The sequence below is a fragment of the Littorina saxatilis genome, linkage group LG16 (genome assembly GCF_037325665.1).
Source record: "Littorina saxatilis isolate snail1 linkage group LG16, US_GU_Lsax_2.0, whole genome shotgun sequence".
Lineage (NCBI taxonomy): Eukaryota > Metazoa > Mollusca > Gastropoda > Littorinimorpha > Littorinidae > Littorina > Littorina saxatilis.
This window is the reverse complement of record NC_090260.1, coordinates 25865085-25881982: the sequence shown is the minus strand read 5'-3', so window position 1 is coordinate 25881982 and position 16898 is coordinate 25865085. Positions and strand designations below refer to the sequence as shown.

Sequence of the window (16898 nt, the reverse complement as noted above, 5' to 3'; positions counted from 1 at the left end):
TTCTAGCATAGCGTCACGCAACTATGACGTTTTGTGTACTTTAGTGTGTCATTCCATTCCTCTACACATTGTTCGACAAAAATACCTCTACACTTAGGACGCACGGGATGCTCTGTTGACATGATATTGCGTCTTACTTTTATTTTCGTTTTTGGCTCACGAAGTGTAGCCTATGCGATGCTAACTTTTGTCTGTCTGTGCGTGCGTGCGTGCGTGCGTATGTACATGTATGTATGTCTGTGGTAGAAACTTTAACATTTGAAGACGTCATATTACATTGACGTCACATTATGACGTACGAGGGTTAGACGTCACGCGATGGAATTACTGAAAGTCTCGGTGATTGTTATTTTGAGCGGGCCGAGACTATTTGGCAGTCGTGTCCATGTAAGTAGGCTACATGCAGACAGACAGATCTAGATCTAGTGTCTCGCTTTCTTGCACAGTTTCACCTATGCTCTTTCTCTGTGTGTGTGTGTGTGTGTGTGTGTGTGTGTGTGTGTGTGTGTGTGTGTGTGTGTGTGTGTGTGTGTGTGTGTGTGTGTCTGTGTCTGTGTGTGTGTGTCTGTGTCTGTGTGTCTGTGTGTCTGTGTGTGTGTGTGTACTGTGTGTGTGTGTGTGTGACGGAGTGATTGAGTTTGTGTTACTGTTTGTCGATTTCTTACGTGAGCCTTGAAGGCTTCGCCTCTTGTTTGTTGTTGTAATATGCAGTATTGCTTTCTTTACAACCTGTTTTTGCATTGTTTAATACAAAAAAATGTAAAAGTTAAACGTTTCTCACCTCTGTTATAGCCGGCCGTGAGCTAACTTCAGCACATCGATACATGTGAATTTCTTGTATCTCCTAGTCCTGAGAGCAATAGACACTGCCAAAAATGTCAGCTACGTTACTGTCTGGGCATACGTTTGAAGAATATGAATTCATGTTAAAAACATAAACACGCTCTTTCTGATCGCATGCACTATCACGACACGACCATCAGTGCTGATGCTGCGTCATTTTTGTGCAGGAGCAAGTCTTTGAACTTGGACATCATGCCTAAAAGTAAATGTACGGGGAATAAGGCACAAAAGCAGTAACGTATTTCGGGAATATGATTGTTAAATATATTGTCCCTAATACTGAATAATAGGCAGTAAGACCTGTGCGGACGTAAAACACACATTTCCTTCCTTCCTGAAATATGATGTAATCCCATTTGGGGGCTTTTTTTTTTTTTTTACACACAAGTATCCTTAAAACAACCTGCTTAAGTGTTTATTTTATGTACATGGGTTTGCTTACTGCTGTGGTGCGTTTTATCTAACGAAGAGGCAACTAAGAGGAAAAAAATAGACTTGGGGTTTCCATAACCGTCATCTTCGTTACCGACTTTTTCTAGCAAAAGAGAAACAATACATATTTCAACATGTGATATGTTTTTCGCCCACAGGAGCATACTACGAAAACGTATTGGCATGTTCGTCGGGTGACTCCTGGTTCTGTCGTGAGGTTTATTGCAAGTTACCGTCATCTACGTTACCGTCATTTGTTTGTTTGTTTGCTTAACGCCCAGTCCACCACGAAGGGTGATATCAGGGCGGTGCTGCTTTGACATTTAACGTGCGCCACACACAAGCCAGAAGTCGCAGTACAGGCTTCATGTCTCACCCAGTCACATTATTCTGACACCGGACCAACCAGCCGTTACCGTCATGTAGCTTGCATACACACATAGAAACTACGACTAAACGGCTTGTTCTAAGTCACGACGCACATTCATTAGCCCATATGTTGGTGAACGATTACGCTTCACAATTACACGAAGTTTGACAAAGCAAGTCACACAATTTTTGTTTGGAACTTTTCAAAATCTATTAATCGCTTCTTATTGACATTGGACGTTGACATCAAGCGGCTACAAAACATTTGTGACCCTCCACCACGAAATGAGTTGCATGTCACCTCGCGCGGTTCTGCGCTAGACTCAATATAAGTCTGGTAACAGTGTGAGGGTTACCACTGGATAGAGCATAACAAACTCTTTAGGAAAATGTAAAAATAGGAAAATCATGCAAAGGTGACATGCGACTCATTCCGTGGTGGAGGGGCACATTTTATCTAGTGTAAATTTGTTTTGTTTTGCAGTGATTCAACCTTTCTGTAACCAGTATTGAGGAATGTATAATGTCAGAAGTACATTATCATTAGAAGTAGTCTGCGACCATTACATGCAGTCGACGCGCGGTGACACAATCGGCCATTGGGGTTTTCCCAGAAGCCGATGTTAACCAAAAATAGAATCAGCAATTCTGGGAAATCGTTCACTGGAAGTACTTGATGAGTATTTGATAAATTAGATTTCCAATGCACCACACGAAACTTTCGAATGAATTAAAATAAACAAATAATAAGAATAACGAAATTAAGAAAATAAAAAAATAAGTTGAGAATTTTTTATTTTTTTTATTTTATTTTTTTACAAATATTCTTGCTAGTTAAGAAATTCGAACCCGCGCACGCCGCGTCAGAATTGATGGTCGAGCGCTCTACCAATTGAGCCAACGCAGCATACACCTCTCCGGGTTAAAAAAAAAAAAAACCCCAACAACTTGGAATAATTACAGGTGAGTTGTCGAGCGTGCGTCGATTCGTCGGTCTCCGTGCGTATTTGTGTACTGTACGTTCTGTCGATCTCAATGGTCGAGGTAAGTTAAGTTGATAACTGACCCTATGCTCCCGTTCACTTCGTATCGATTTAGTAAGCAATCTCAAGTGGCAATAATTTCAAGTGTGACCGACATTATGTTGTAGTCCAGCAGACGGTATTGCATGAAAGGATTTCCGACCTAGCCAGAATTCCAAACGGTTTGGGAGATTTTGAAGATTTAGTTCAGGACGACGACGACGCGCTATGGTCGTTTTTAAATTTTTTTTATATAAAGGGAAGCAAGCGGTTTAAAAGGGGTGTGTGTGTGTGTGTTACTTTCTGTCTATGTCTCTCTCTGTGATTATGTGTGTGTGTGTGTGTGTGTGTGTGTGTGTGTGTGTGTGTGTGTGTGTGGTGTGTGTGTGTGTGTATGTATGTGTGTGTGTGTGTGTGTGTGTGTGTGTGTGTGTGTGCGTGTGTGTGTGTGTGTTTGTGTGTGTGTGTATGTATGTGTGATGTTGAGTTTGAACCGGTAAAGCGAGGCGGCGTATTCGGATGACATTGACCATGGACGTTTGTTTGGTTGTTTGTTTGCTTAACGCCCAGTCCACCACGAAGGGTGATATCAGGGCGGTGCTGCTTTGACATTTAACGTGCGCCACATACAAGACAGAAGTCACAGCACAGGCTTCATGTCTCACCCAGTGTCATGAAGTGGATTATAGTGCAAATAAAGGAGTTACTTTTATGTGTACGTGTTCTGCCCTATCTAATTACACTGACTCTTCACTCTTCACACTACACACTTCAAACACAGAATTTGGGAGGGTACAGACTTATTAATTCCTCACAAATTACAACACAATTCTTCACCTCAAAACATCAATACCAATCAACTTCTCGACCACACAGTTCACACAATCTCATCACAATCACTCCATACATGTGATTAATGATATAAAAATACTATTTCAATAATCAATTACTGCACAAGGTAATTAAGGTATTGACAGACACTCACGAGTTCGTATCACGGCTCACTGCATATCGTCATTTACACATCCCTGTGCCGCTGAATCCACGTAGATGATGATTTCCCAGAAACTCTCCTTAAAGATGCTAACATGCACCTTTCACGTTTCTCCCCGAGAAACACTTTCGCCATTAGCGAAAAGAACTGTCGTCTCTACGACCCGTAACGATGGAGACTCCTCCGTCCAGTCATCAGCGCCGATGTGGTCTCTTTCGCCACCATCGTTCTGCGCTCTCCCGTGTGAGGTCCGCCCCTCGTACACTCCATGGAAACTCCTCATGGAAACTCCTAAAGAATTAACCTAAGTCATAATACAACATTCTCTTAAACCATCTCCTCTTCCTAAACAGTCATGTATCATCTCTCTCGCTCATTCTACATTCACATTCTGTCCACAGTCAATATCCAAACTATACTTAATCCATAAATCACTTAATCCACTAATGACACTACCATACATAGCATCACTGTCTCAAACATAACATAAATGCGTAACAACATTTATGTTCAAGAATTTCCCAACAAAAACCATAATACAATCACAACAAGAATTCTCTTAAAACTTCACACTAGAATTGAGTGCACTTTGTATGTATACACTAACATTTACATTCCAGCTATGTATTCAAGCTTCAATAATATACAACATAGTAAATCATTTACCTTAAGAGACCCGTCTCTTGAAAGAGTGCTTGTTCCCTGAACAAGACCGACACACGCTTACAACCTTCCTGGTTGAAACTCTTAGGCGCTGTACATGTTCCCAGTTCATAGCCAGCTATATTTCTCAAACTTGTAAACGCAACTCATGTCAAGCGACAGCTATTTTCTCGTGCAACACACGAAACCCGTGATAACGCTTCTCCTGTCCCCTACGCATTCGCAATTCAATCTTTAGGGAAGTTAAAATCACGACGTGTTTCACATCACAAATATCCTACTCACATCTTTGTGACACCCATCTTGAACACAAGGCCAGTACTGTAACTGACCTTGATACGGATCGATCCAAGGGGGGGCAATCTCAGTCATCTCAAAGAGGGAAATCCAAACGCTATCCGCCTTGTTCGATTTTATGGGCTTGGACGATAGAGAAAAATAAGAAAAGCAAACACTGGAGTATACCTGGACGAAATTGCTATCAAGAACGCAGAATTGATTTTTTCTGAGGTTTTTTTTTTTGCCGTAAGCACCATGTTTATCGGAGCAGGAAACTCTTCCAGAGTGAGGCCCCTTTGTTGATGCATGTCAACATCAGATGTGCGAGACGCGATAAACATGGCGCTTACGGCAAAAAAAAAAACCTCAGAAAAAATCAATTCTGCGTTCTTGATAGCAATTTCGTCCAGGTATACTCCAGTGTTTGCTTTTCTTATTTTTCTCTATCGTCCAAGCCCATAAAATCGAACAAGGCGGATAGCGTTTGGATTTCCCTCTTTGAGATGACTGAGATTGCCCCCCCTTGGATCGATCCGTATCAAGGTCAGTTACAGTACTGGCCTTGTGTTCAAGATGTGTGACACCCAGTCACATTATTCTGACACCGGACCAACCAGTCCTAGCACTAACCCCATAATGCCAGACGCCAGGCGGAGCAGCCACTAGATTGCCAATTTTAAAGTCTTAGGTAATACCCGGCCGGGGTTCGAACCCACGACCTCCCGCTCACTGGGCGGACGCCTTACCACTAGGCCAACCGTGTTGCGGTCGACCATGGACGCGATACATTGCTACGCTCTACATCCCTGAAACGTGCAGGTGTTTTTTGTAACCCTGTCATCCGGACTGATCGCCCCTTGTCATGATCATGACTGTGATCGAGTGACCCAGTGGACTTAATCGTCCATGATTCATAACTTCCTGAACGAAAACGTGTTATCGTTAAAAAATAAAAAAAAAGTGTCTGACAAGATGTCATCGGTGCAGAAAAAAAACAATGTTCAGTTTCTAATCAGACGATTAAAAAGACGTTAAATGTAGGTTTTAATTTCCTGGTCACTGCATCAGTAATGCAAATCATCGCCAAGGGTGGGATTTTGTCACACAAACATGTGGATTCATGTATTGATTCATTTATCTGTTTTACTGCTTTATGTACATGTAATTATACACATCGTGAGCAGCAACATACCTTAACACTTAAAGGCCCACTCCGCCTCCCGTAAACCATCTGTTTCTGATCACAGAGCTCCCAGAGCTTGTACATACAGTGCAAACATACTTCCATTTGAACGCTTATTTCCGCTCGGGAACACCCTGCCCGCTTTCCGTTGAGAGTGAGAAAATGTCCAAAGAATTTATTTCGTGCCGATAGACCCTGTGAATCGGACGCTACGTTATGGTGCTGGGCCTAACTTATAAAATCTAAATAATAAATTGATAGTTTGTGAAACAAGCAATGTTAAAATCGCGAAATAATTATTTTATCATCAAGACAAAATCAGTTCTGTTCAAACTTTAAAAAGTTTGAAAATAGGGAGCCCGGATGTATGTCCAGCGAGGTGGATGAGTGAGTTGACTGGGGTGCGTGTACATTGCAGCACTCTTTATTTGATGACGGGAAACACGGCTACCAACAACGATACAAATTTTCCCCGTTTAAGATGCTGGTCTACTGAGATTTCAAACATTGTATACTGTGTGTTGCTGTGCCTGTGTACATTGCGTACTGCGCGCATACAAACGTACTTCCTCAACAGGGCGACTATAACATCAAATAAGCTGCATCTTACCATTGCCGAAGCAGACCATGTTTCCGCAAACCGCGAGTTACTTTGAAGACGCCGCCACTCTGTTTTGTGTCACTACTATCAGTCATTTCTTTTCCATTTTAGATCCAGAGGTGCACACTAACATGCATTTGCAGATATAGAGTATCATTGAAAACACAAACGACTCAATTGATAATGTATGGAAAAGGCGGTCACACGGGGCCCGATGGCTCGGAGTTGAATAAACCACGAGAACCGAGGTGTGGATTTCGCACGCTAAAAAGCATTTCAAGTGATTTGTAAGTGTCATTTAATGTTGTCGAATGCTATTGCGAGTGTTAATTCCCATCAGGTAAGTATTGCTGTTTTAGCGAAAGATGTCATCGTTCTGATAACCTCCTGTGAGGCGGAGTGGGGCTTTAATATTCTTACAGTTAGAGGTTGGGAGATATTTGTATCACAGTATATAAATGGCCGCGATAGTGGCCCTCGTTTACTGTTGCTAAGGGAAAGAATCCATCATGACTCTGAGTCGTCTGCTCTTGCTGTGCTGTCTTTTAGCCGCTGTTGTTGCGCAGTCCCGTTACAACCGTAAGTTTTATTCTCTGTTTTCACCAACTTGCTTTTTACATTCAGTCAAGTAATGTCTCAATGTTTTAAAGAGAGCGGTGTGAACGTCGTTTGTCACCCTAGGTGTGTGTGTGTGTGTGTGTGTGTGTGTGTGTGTGTGTGTGTGTGTGTGTGTGTGTGTGTGTGAGTATGTGTGTTTGTGTGTATGTGTGTGTGTGTGTGCGCGTGCGTGTGTGTGTATTTGTGTCTGTGTGTGTGTGTGTGTGTGTGTGTGTGTGTGTGTGTGTGCGTGTCTGTGTGTGTCTGTGTGTGCATGTCTGTGTGTGTTTGTTAAATTGATTTACAAAAATGATAGCATTGTATTCCTTATTTTCTCCTGTATCCGATAATATATGTTTTAGTTGTGACAAATTGAAACATTTGCGCGCACACACACACACACACACACACACACACACACACACACACACACACACACACACACACACACACACACCACCACCACCACCACCACCACCCTCGCCTCGATTCCCTGTCTATGTTAAACATTTAGTGAAAACTTGACTAAATGTAAAAACATGGGGTATTGCCGTACTGTACGGCAGCACGCTTTCTCCAGTGAGAAGGCCGAGTTTCCATGAAGGTAACCTCAAAGGTCAATATGAAATCTTCTTCTTATCCTTTTCCTGTATAATTTATATATGTTAAAACTGTTGGCATTTTTTTTTCTTTTCTATTTGATTTGCTTTTGCATGCACCCCCTTGGGGTTTCTTTAATAAATATTTTGCCTTGCCTTGCTTTGCATTATCCAGTGTCTGACAATGTTTTCTTCTCCTCAGCCTGCCGGGAACCGAAATGCCCCCGATGTCCCCATGGCTTTGAATACGGCAGGGATGAATATGGGTGCAAGACCTGCTTGTGTGCCAAGCCCAGTAAGTATATGTCAGTTGGGAACAGAAACATCTTGCTGTGACTGCTAGCTGGTTGAATTGACTGACTGCTTTTGTTGTGTCAAGCATGTCCTGAACTCGGCGTAGTAGACGGCGCAAAGTATGCTTCGCGAAGCTGGCTACACGAAGCGTCAGCATTGAGTTTTTGCTAAAAAGAATTAAAAAAGACTTCGCGAGGTCTTCGCGAGGTCGACATCAGGCTTAAATAAAGGACCGCCTTAGGTCCTCTTCTTCGTCTTCGTTCATGGGCTTAACTCCCACGTTCACTCATGCTTCTACGCGAGTGGGGTTTTACGTGTATGACAGCTTTTACCCCGCCATTCAGGCAGCTCAGCCATACGCCGTTTTTCGGGTGAGCCTTAATTATAACTGGTCATGGCTGGACCTAGTAGTGTATGAGCGGAAGGGGCTTCCAAAATGAAGCAGGAGTATAGGGGCTGGCCAGACAGACAGTGGGGGCAGGGGACCATGTTCCCCTTATATTTGAGATAATCATAGCATGTTCAATGTTTTTTGTGTGGTCTCTCCTGGAGTCTTTGGAGTCGGAGTGGCGCAGCGGTTAGAGCGCTTGCCTCTCACGCTGGAGGCCGTGGTTCGTCCCCCACTCGGGGCAAATACAAATACCCGATTAGTTCGAGCGCTCTCCGGTGCATCATCATCATCATCATCATCATCATCATCATCATCATCATCATCATCATCATCATCATCATCATCATCATCATCATCATCATCAATCCCCTAACTGGGACAGTCGTCGGGCGTACATGAGGGCTGAGGAGGCAGAGACCTTTCTCCAGGCATTTCTATCGGGGGCTGTCACCAGTAGGTCGGGGATTCTCAACTGCGTCCAATCCTTAACTTGTCGGACCAACTCTTGCGTTGTCTTCCTCGTCTGCGTCCTCCCTCGACAGTGCCCTGCAGTATTGTTTCGGAGAGGCTGTCATGCATGCCCTGTGCACCCAGCTGGAAATGGGTACCTGACACTATCCAGGGCCGGAGAAGGCGATGGAAGCAAGGAGTTGGGCACCGACCTCATGAAAAGCTGGCCCCAGAAAAGTTGAGATCAGATGGGCACCGCCCTCATGAAAAGCTGGCCCCAGAAAAGTTGAGATCAGATGGGCACCGCCCTCATGAAAAGCTGGCCCCAGAAAAGTTGAGATCAGATGGGCACCGCCCTCATGAAAAGCTGGCCCCAGAAAAGTTGAGATCAGATGGGCACCGCCCCCATGAAAAGCTGGCCCCAGAAAAGTTGAGATCAGATGGGCACCGCCCTCATGAAAAGCTGGCCCCAGAAAAGTTGAGATCAGATGGGCACCGACCTCATGAAAAGCTGGCCCCAGAAAAGTTGAGATCTCTAACACCTCTCTCCCCTACGACCAGATGGATATTACCTGTACATTTATCTTACCTCCTGGAGTAAAAAGGTACATTTCGTTCGGGTAAGGGGGTACGCCATGTTTACAATAATCATCAGTTGTATTTCTAATTTGAAGACATCACTAGATAGGTGTGTCCAAGGTGTGTCCGAACCACCCCCCGTGTATACTACATTGGGTGTGCACGTTAAAGATCCCACGATTGACAAAAGGGTCTTTCCTGGCAAAATTGCTTAGGCACAGTTAATAATTGTCTACCATACCCGTGTGACTTGGAATAAGGCCGTGAAAGGTAAATATGCGCCGATATGGCTGCAATCTACTGGCCGTATAAAATTTCATCTCACACGGCATCACTGCAGAGCGCCTAGAACTGTACCCACGGAATATGCGCGATATAAGCCTCATTGATTGATTGATTGATTGAGAAGCCGTAAGCTAATTTGTTTGCATTTATGATTGATTGTTTGTATTTATTATTGGTTTATTTCCCGCCTCTGAGTCTGACTGCAATATTGATGATGATTCTAAAGAGTTAAATAATGTAAACACAACAACCACAAACAAAAACGTTGGTGCTTTGTCACATGATCAAAACACTTTGGAGGTTACCTTGGATGGTACAGCAAAGAGTGTATGACCTTTGGACAAATCTGGTGTTCACATTTTCGAATTGGACTGCATTTCTTCCGTCAGTGGCAAAGGGACATAGGCACCTAGCCTTAATATATTACATAGTTATGGGTCTTAATTAGTGTACAACGAATTCTTCTATTTAAAAATGGCGGTAGGAGAAAAGATCAACGGACGATCGCGCTATGGCATTTTTTGTTTCATTTCTACGGAATCCTGAGAATCTAAAACATAACTGTGCCGTTCATCTAACTCTTCTGAGATGTAAAATATCGCCAGTCATTCCTTTGGAATTTTTTCAATATCATTATTTGTGACCCTCCACCACGGAATGAGTCGCATGTCACCTCGCGCGGTTCTGCGCTGGGCTTAATATAAGTCTGAGGGATGTCTGGTAACAGTGTGAGGGTCACCTAAGTCACAGGCTTATAACTCGAACAGTTTTCGCTCTTTTCTACAACGGTTTTCATCACTGGATAGAGCATAAAAAACTCTTTAGGAAAATGTAAAAATATGAAAATCATGCAAAGGTGACATGCGACTCATCCCGTGGTGGAGGGTCACATTTGTTTAAGTCGACTGCAAATAGTTCATGACTAATATAGTACTAACTGGAGATTTTCTGATTCTGATTCTCTCACCCTTTCTCTCTCTCTCTCTCTCTCTCTCTCTCTCTCTCTCTCTCTCTCTCTCTCTCTCTCTCTCTCTCTCTCTCTCTCTCTCTCTCTCTCTCTCTCTCTCTCTCTCCTCTCTCTCTCTCTCTCTCTCTCTCTCTCTCTCTCTCTCTCTCTCTCTCTCTCTCTCTCTCTCTCTCTCTCTCTCTCTCTCTCTCTCTCTCTCTCTCTCTCTCTCTCTAACACTGTGATTCATCTATGGACATTATGATGAATCTACCCAGCTTATCAATTCATCAACATTGATGAAATGCATGTTCCTTTTTCTTCAATCTATTTCCATGGATTATTATTCGGCCTATTTAAAAACAAAATGGTCCTTTTTTTGTGCTTGTTATATAGATTTATGATTTTTTTTTTCTTGACGCTGTTACCATATTGTTTTGTTGTGATTCAAGAACCAGATGACGAAAAAAGCGATACGCCTTTAGTTCTTTTTTTTCAAAATAATGTTTTCTTTTTTTTACATTTAGTCAAGTTTTGACTAAATGTTTTAACGTAGAGGGGGAATCGAGACGAGGGTGTGGTGTATGTGTGTGTGTGTGTGTGTGTGTGTGTGTGCGTGTGTGTGTGTGTGTGTAGAGCGATTCAGACTAAACTACTGGGCCGATCTTTATGAAATTTGACATGAGAGTTCCTGGGTATGATATCCCCGGATATTTTTTCTTTTTTGCGATAAATACCTTTGATGACGTCATATCCGGATTTTTGTAAAAGTTGAGGCGGCACTGTCACACCCTCATTTTTCAATTAAATTGATTGGCATTTTGGCAAAACAATCTTCGACGAAGGCCGGGGTTTGGTATTGCATTTCAGCTTGGTGGCTTAAAAACTAATGAGTGAGTTTGGTCATTAAAAATCGGAAACTTGTAATTAAAATTATTTTTTTATCAGACGATCTAAAAACAATTTCATCTTATTCTTCGTCATTTTCTGATTCCAAAAACATATACATATGTTATATTTGGATTAAAAACAAATCCCTGAAAATTAAAAATATAAAAATTATGATCAAAATTAAATTTCCGAAATCGATTTAAAAACTATTTCATCTTATTCCTTGTCGGTTCCTGATTCCAAAAACATATAGATATGATATGTTTGGATTAAAAACACGCTCAGAAAGTTAAAACGAAGAGAGGTACAGTAAAGCGTGCTATGAAGCACAGCGCAACCGCTGCCGCGCCAAACAGGCTCGTCACTTTCACTGCGTTTTGCACTCGCGGCGGACTACGTTCAGTTTCATTCTGTGAGTTCCACAGCTTGACTAAATGTAGTTATTTCGCCTTACGCGACTTGTTTACATTTAGTCAAGTTTTGACTAAATGTTTTAACGTAGAGACGAGGGTCGTGGTGTATGTGTATGTGTATGTGTGTGTGTGTGTGTGTGTGTGTGTGTGTGTGTGTGTGTGTGTGTGTGTGTGTGTGTGTGTGTGTGTGTGTGTGTGTGTGTGTGTGTGTCTGTGCGTGCGTGCGTGTGTGTGTAGAGCGATTCAGACTAAACTACTGGACCGATCTTTATGAAATTTTACATGAGAGTTCCTGAAAATGATATCCCCGGACGTTGTTTTCTTTTTTTCGATAAATGTCTTTGATGACGTCATATCCGGCTTTTTATAAAAGTTGAGGCGGCACTGTCACACCCTCATTTTTCAATCAAATTGATTGAAATTTTGGCCAAGCAATCTTCGACGAAGGCCAAACTTCGGTATTGCATTTCAGCTTGGTGGCTTAAAAATTAATTTATGACTTTGGTCATTAAAAATCTGAAAATTGTAAAAAATAAAATAAAATAAAAATTATAAAACGATCCAAATTTCCGTTCATCTTATTCTTCATTAGGCCTATGTCCTGATTCCCAAAACATATAAATATGTTATATTTGGATTAAAAACAAGCTCTGAAAATTAAAAATATAAAAATTATGATCAAAATAAAATTTTCGAAATCAATTTAAAAACACTTTCATCTTATTCCTTGTTGGTTCCTGATTCAAAAAACATATAGATATGATATGTTTGGATTAAAAACACGCTCAGAAAGTAAAAACGTAATGTAGTAATTTCGCCTTACGCGACTTGTTTAGTCCTTGTTCTAATCCACAATCTCTCTTCTGCTGGTGTCCATAACAGAGTGCCCCTCGCTCCATTGTCCGAAGTGTGAGCATGGGGTGGAGTACAAGACTGACGCTTACGGCTGTAAAACCTGCGTCTGCAAAGAGTACGGTAAGCCGTCACACAATCCTTAACTATCCACCTGTTATATCCCTAGGTATTATGTGTGTGTTTAGCGTACGGCTATAAAACCTGCGTCTGCAAAGAGTACGGTAAGCCTTCACACAATCCTTAACTATCCACCTGTTATATTGCTAGGTATGTATGTGTTTAGCGTACGGCTGTAAAACCTGCGTCTGCAAAGAGTAACGATAAGCCTTCACACAATCCTACACTATCCACCTGTTATATTGCTAGGTAGGGGAAGGGCCCCTAATATGGACCACTTTTTGTTTATTGCTGATAACTAGCTTGTTTTCTTGCGAAGAAGTTTCATTTTGTGGTTGGTAGTCCTTCTCTCTTAGTTTAACCGTTAGGTCTAATTAGAGTGAAATAACTTTGATAGACATTCAGCAAAAATTAAATACAGAAAAAATCACAAATGGTCCATATTAGGAGCCTGGGCGCCCAATATGGACCAGTGAAGCGGCCTTCACGAATCACTGTAAAAAGCCCCCTGTACTTCAAAATAACATGATACAATTTAGTGTGCAAGTCAGACAAATTCAAATATGCTTTAGATTTAGCTGTTTCGGGTTGATGAGAGCATTATTTGAAGCACACCACGAAACTGAAGAAGCGTATCAAAAACAGAGTGAAAATAAGTGAAATTATTTACTAAAAAAAAAAAGAGACTATTTGTTATATTTTTTTTGAAATCTCGAGGGCTAGTTATAGGTTATTTTCAGCAACCTTCTTAATGAATTAATCAAAATTGCCTTTAGCTTTTATTTTCTTCGATTTGTTGAAGGTGGTCCATATTAGGGGACTCACACATACTTTGAGGTTTTGCTATTATTTTTTGTTTGCAGTAGAAACCCGGGGTACACACTGCTAAAATGTAACAAATACGGTCTTAGCTGTCATGTTTAGCCATTTTTGTGTGATAAAAGCTTTGGCTGTGGACAGAAACGAGTCCGTTTTAGGCGGCAAATTTAGAGTGAACGCTGCCAAAAGTCAAAAAAAGCGAAAAAGCCTAACGGTTTTGAGGTTTGTGTTTCTGCAACTGTTTTGACATGTGCAACTTATCCAGAGAGGAGGAATAAAGCGAATGAAATTGTTTTGAGCGCTCTAGCGCCGTTTGTTTGTCAGAACCGGAGGTGGTCCATATTTGGAGCCGGTCCATATTAGGAGCCTTTCCCCTATGTATGTGTTTAGCGTACGGCTGTAAAACCTGCGTCTGCAAAGAGTACGGTAAGCCGTCACACAATCCTTAACTATCCACCTGTTATATTGCTAGGTATGTATGTGTTTAGCGTACGGCTGTAAAACCTGCGTCTGCAAAGAGTAACGATAAGCCTTCACACAATCCTACACTATCCACCTGTTATATTGCTAGGTATGTATGTGTTAAGCGTACAGCTGTAAAACCTGCGTCTGCAAAGAGTAACGATAAGCCTTCACACAATCCTACACTATCCACCTGTCATATTGCTTGGTATATGTATGTGTTAAGCGTACGGCTGTAAAACCTGCGTCTGCAAAGAGTACGGTAAGCCTTCGCACAATCCTACACTATCCACCTGGACAGTTTTTGAAATAAGGGGGTATAGTATTGTATTGTATTGTATTGTATTGTGTTGTATTCTATTGTATTCTGTTGTATTCTATTATGTTGTATGTTACCTGTGCAGAGTGTTTGAAAAGCAAGTGTCACGGCTGTGAGTGGGGCGAGGAGTACAAGAAAGACCACTACGGCTGTGACTACTGCGTCTGTAAACCCTACAGTAAGTGTCTTTGCACATGTTGTGTTCTTTTTATAATGATGACAAAGATGATTTCGATGACAATGATAATGATGATGATGACGAAGATGATGTCGATGACAATGACAACGATTATGATGAAGATAAAAACAAATCCGTGTTCTCACTTGCTTCCATTCAATTGACAGAGTGCCCCAAGAAGCCAGTCTGCTCCCACTGTAAGAACGGTTATTACTACGGTGCTGACATGTACGGATGTCCCAAATGCTTCTGCAAGGACTACGGTAAGTCATTTATGTCATCACATCCATCACATGAAAACATAGGCTCTTGCAAAAAAAGAGCCATGATGATGTAGCTCAGTTGAGACCCTCTTATACTGTACTGGGCAGTTATTTATTTGTTTTAGAGAGAGAGAGTGAGAGATAAAGAGAGACAGACAGACAGACAGACAGACAAACAGACAGAGAGAGAGAGAGAGAGAGAGAGAGAGAGAGAGAGAGAGAGAGAGAGAGAGAGAGAGAGAGAGAGAGAGAGAGAGAGAGAAACTGAGACTGCCATTTATTTTACAAGGATAAACATTTAAGGCTGAGCCTTTTCTTTACAATATGTTTGGGACGACAAACACACAAAGCAAAAACCAAAACACAACCAATTTACACTAAAACAGAAACACTGCTGAAGTTAATATTCAAACACCAATATACACATGTTTGAGTTGGTCCGACAACGTCAAGGATTGGACGCAGTTGAGCTTCCCCGACCTACTGGGGACAGCCCCCGATAGAAATGCCTGGAGAAGGACCTCTGCCTCCTCAGCTCCTCAGCCCCCGACGACTGTCCCAGTTAGAGGATTGATGATGATGATGATGATGATGATGATGATGATGATGATGATGATGATGATGATGATGATGATGATGATGATGATGATGATGATGATGATGATGACGACGATGATGATGATGACGATGATGATGATGACGATGATGATGATGGTGATGATGATGATGGTGACGACGATGATGACGATGATGACGATGATGATGATGATGATACCAAGGTATGTCAAATAACTGTCCAGAAGAAGTAAGTTCGACGCCAACTGTTTCAGTGTGCCCCTACAAGGACTGCTCGCACTGCGAGTATGGAGTGAAGTACGATCTGAACAAGAAAAAATGTTACACCTGCTCCTGCAAGGAATACAGTAAGTAATGATAATGTCTTATTGATACAACTATAGTTGGGTAAGGGGGGGGGGGGGTAAATTGAACAGGGAGGGTAAATTGAACAAGGAGAATATCTTAATAGTTCGTGTAAAAAAATGTTATGTCACTGTATTTTTACGTTGCACATGATTGTCAATGACGTTTGCATAAGAAGAAATGGCGCAACGACTTACAACGGTGGGTAGGTAAGAACTTTTAGAATGTTTTAGCAGAATGTCACTGAATGTCTAACTTTTTGAGTATTGATGTAAAAAACTGGCAATAATCTCTACTCTTTGGTCTTTCAGTCATGGAAAATGTTCTTAAGTAGGCATGAAAAAAGCTCTGGCAGCAATGAAAGATAGTCGGCTTGGGTTAAATACCCGACTTGTCGAAAAATTTAAACTTTTCTCAAATTTCAAGAAACAAGTCCGTGTGTTGACAAAACGCACAAGATCCTTTATTTCACTTGCATATATGTGTAGGTCTAACCCCAATCTTGAGATATAACCCCACCGTCTTTGCTTACCGACGTCTATGGGTCAGCCACGGCGTCTAGTTCTTAGGGTGTCCAAAATACCCCCCTTTACCCTATGTCTCCTGGATCGGGTTTTAGTTATCCATGGCTTATGTATACTCTCTGATGTCTTGTTGATGCATGTCTCGTGCTGTGTACATGAGTGAAGCTGGTTGCGTTGCAGAGTGCCCGAACAAAGAGTGCCCTAAATGCGATTACGGAAACGAGTACATCTATGATTTCTACGGCTGTAAGACGTGCGTCTGTAAGGCATACGGTGAGTCCTCTGTACTACGTCTTTCCTTACAATCAATCTGTAAGCTCTACGGTGAGTCCTCTGTACTACGTCTTTCCTTACAATCAATCTGTAAGCTCTACGGTGAGTCCTCTGTACTGCGTCTTTCCTTACAATCAATCTATAAGCTCTGTACTGCGTCTTTCCTTACAATCAATCTGTAAGCTCTACGGTGTCCTCTATGTTGCCTCTTTCCTTCAAATAATCTTTAAGCTCTACGATGAGTCTTCTGTACTGCGCCTTCAAATAATCTGTAAGCTCTACGGTGAGTCCTCTGTACTGTGTCTTTACTTGTAATTAAACAGGCTACCTTGACTG

The 16898-nt window shown here is 41.9% G+C and overlaps 1 protein-coding gene across 5 annotated transcripts in view; it reads left to right on the top strand.

The window, feature by feature from the left end:
- Positions 1-6819: 6819 nt before the first annotated feature.
- LOC138950682 (BPTI/Kunitz domain-containing protein 4-like) overlaps positions 6820-16898 on the top strand; it is a 17613-nt gene continuing 7534 nt past the window's right edge. For 3 of the 5 annotated variants that reach the window (XM_070322393.1, XM_070322396.1, XM_070322391.1), the window contains exons 1-3: positions 6820-6965; positions 7785-7877; positions 12714-12806. In XM_070322393.1, the coding sequence (XP_070178494.1) occupies positions 6896-6965; positions 7785-7877; positions 12714-12806 (256 nt within the window). In that variant the 5' untranslated portion in view covers positions 6820-6895. Of the gene's footprint in view, positions 6966-7784; positions 7878-12713; positions 12807-14488; positions 14582-14748; positions 14845-15674; positions 15768-16469; positions 16563-16898 lie in introns of all 5 variants that reach the window. The other 2 variants (XM_070322395.1, XM_070322392.1) reach the window with 1 other exon arrangement.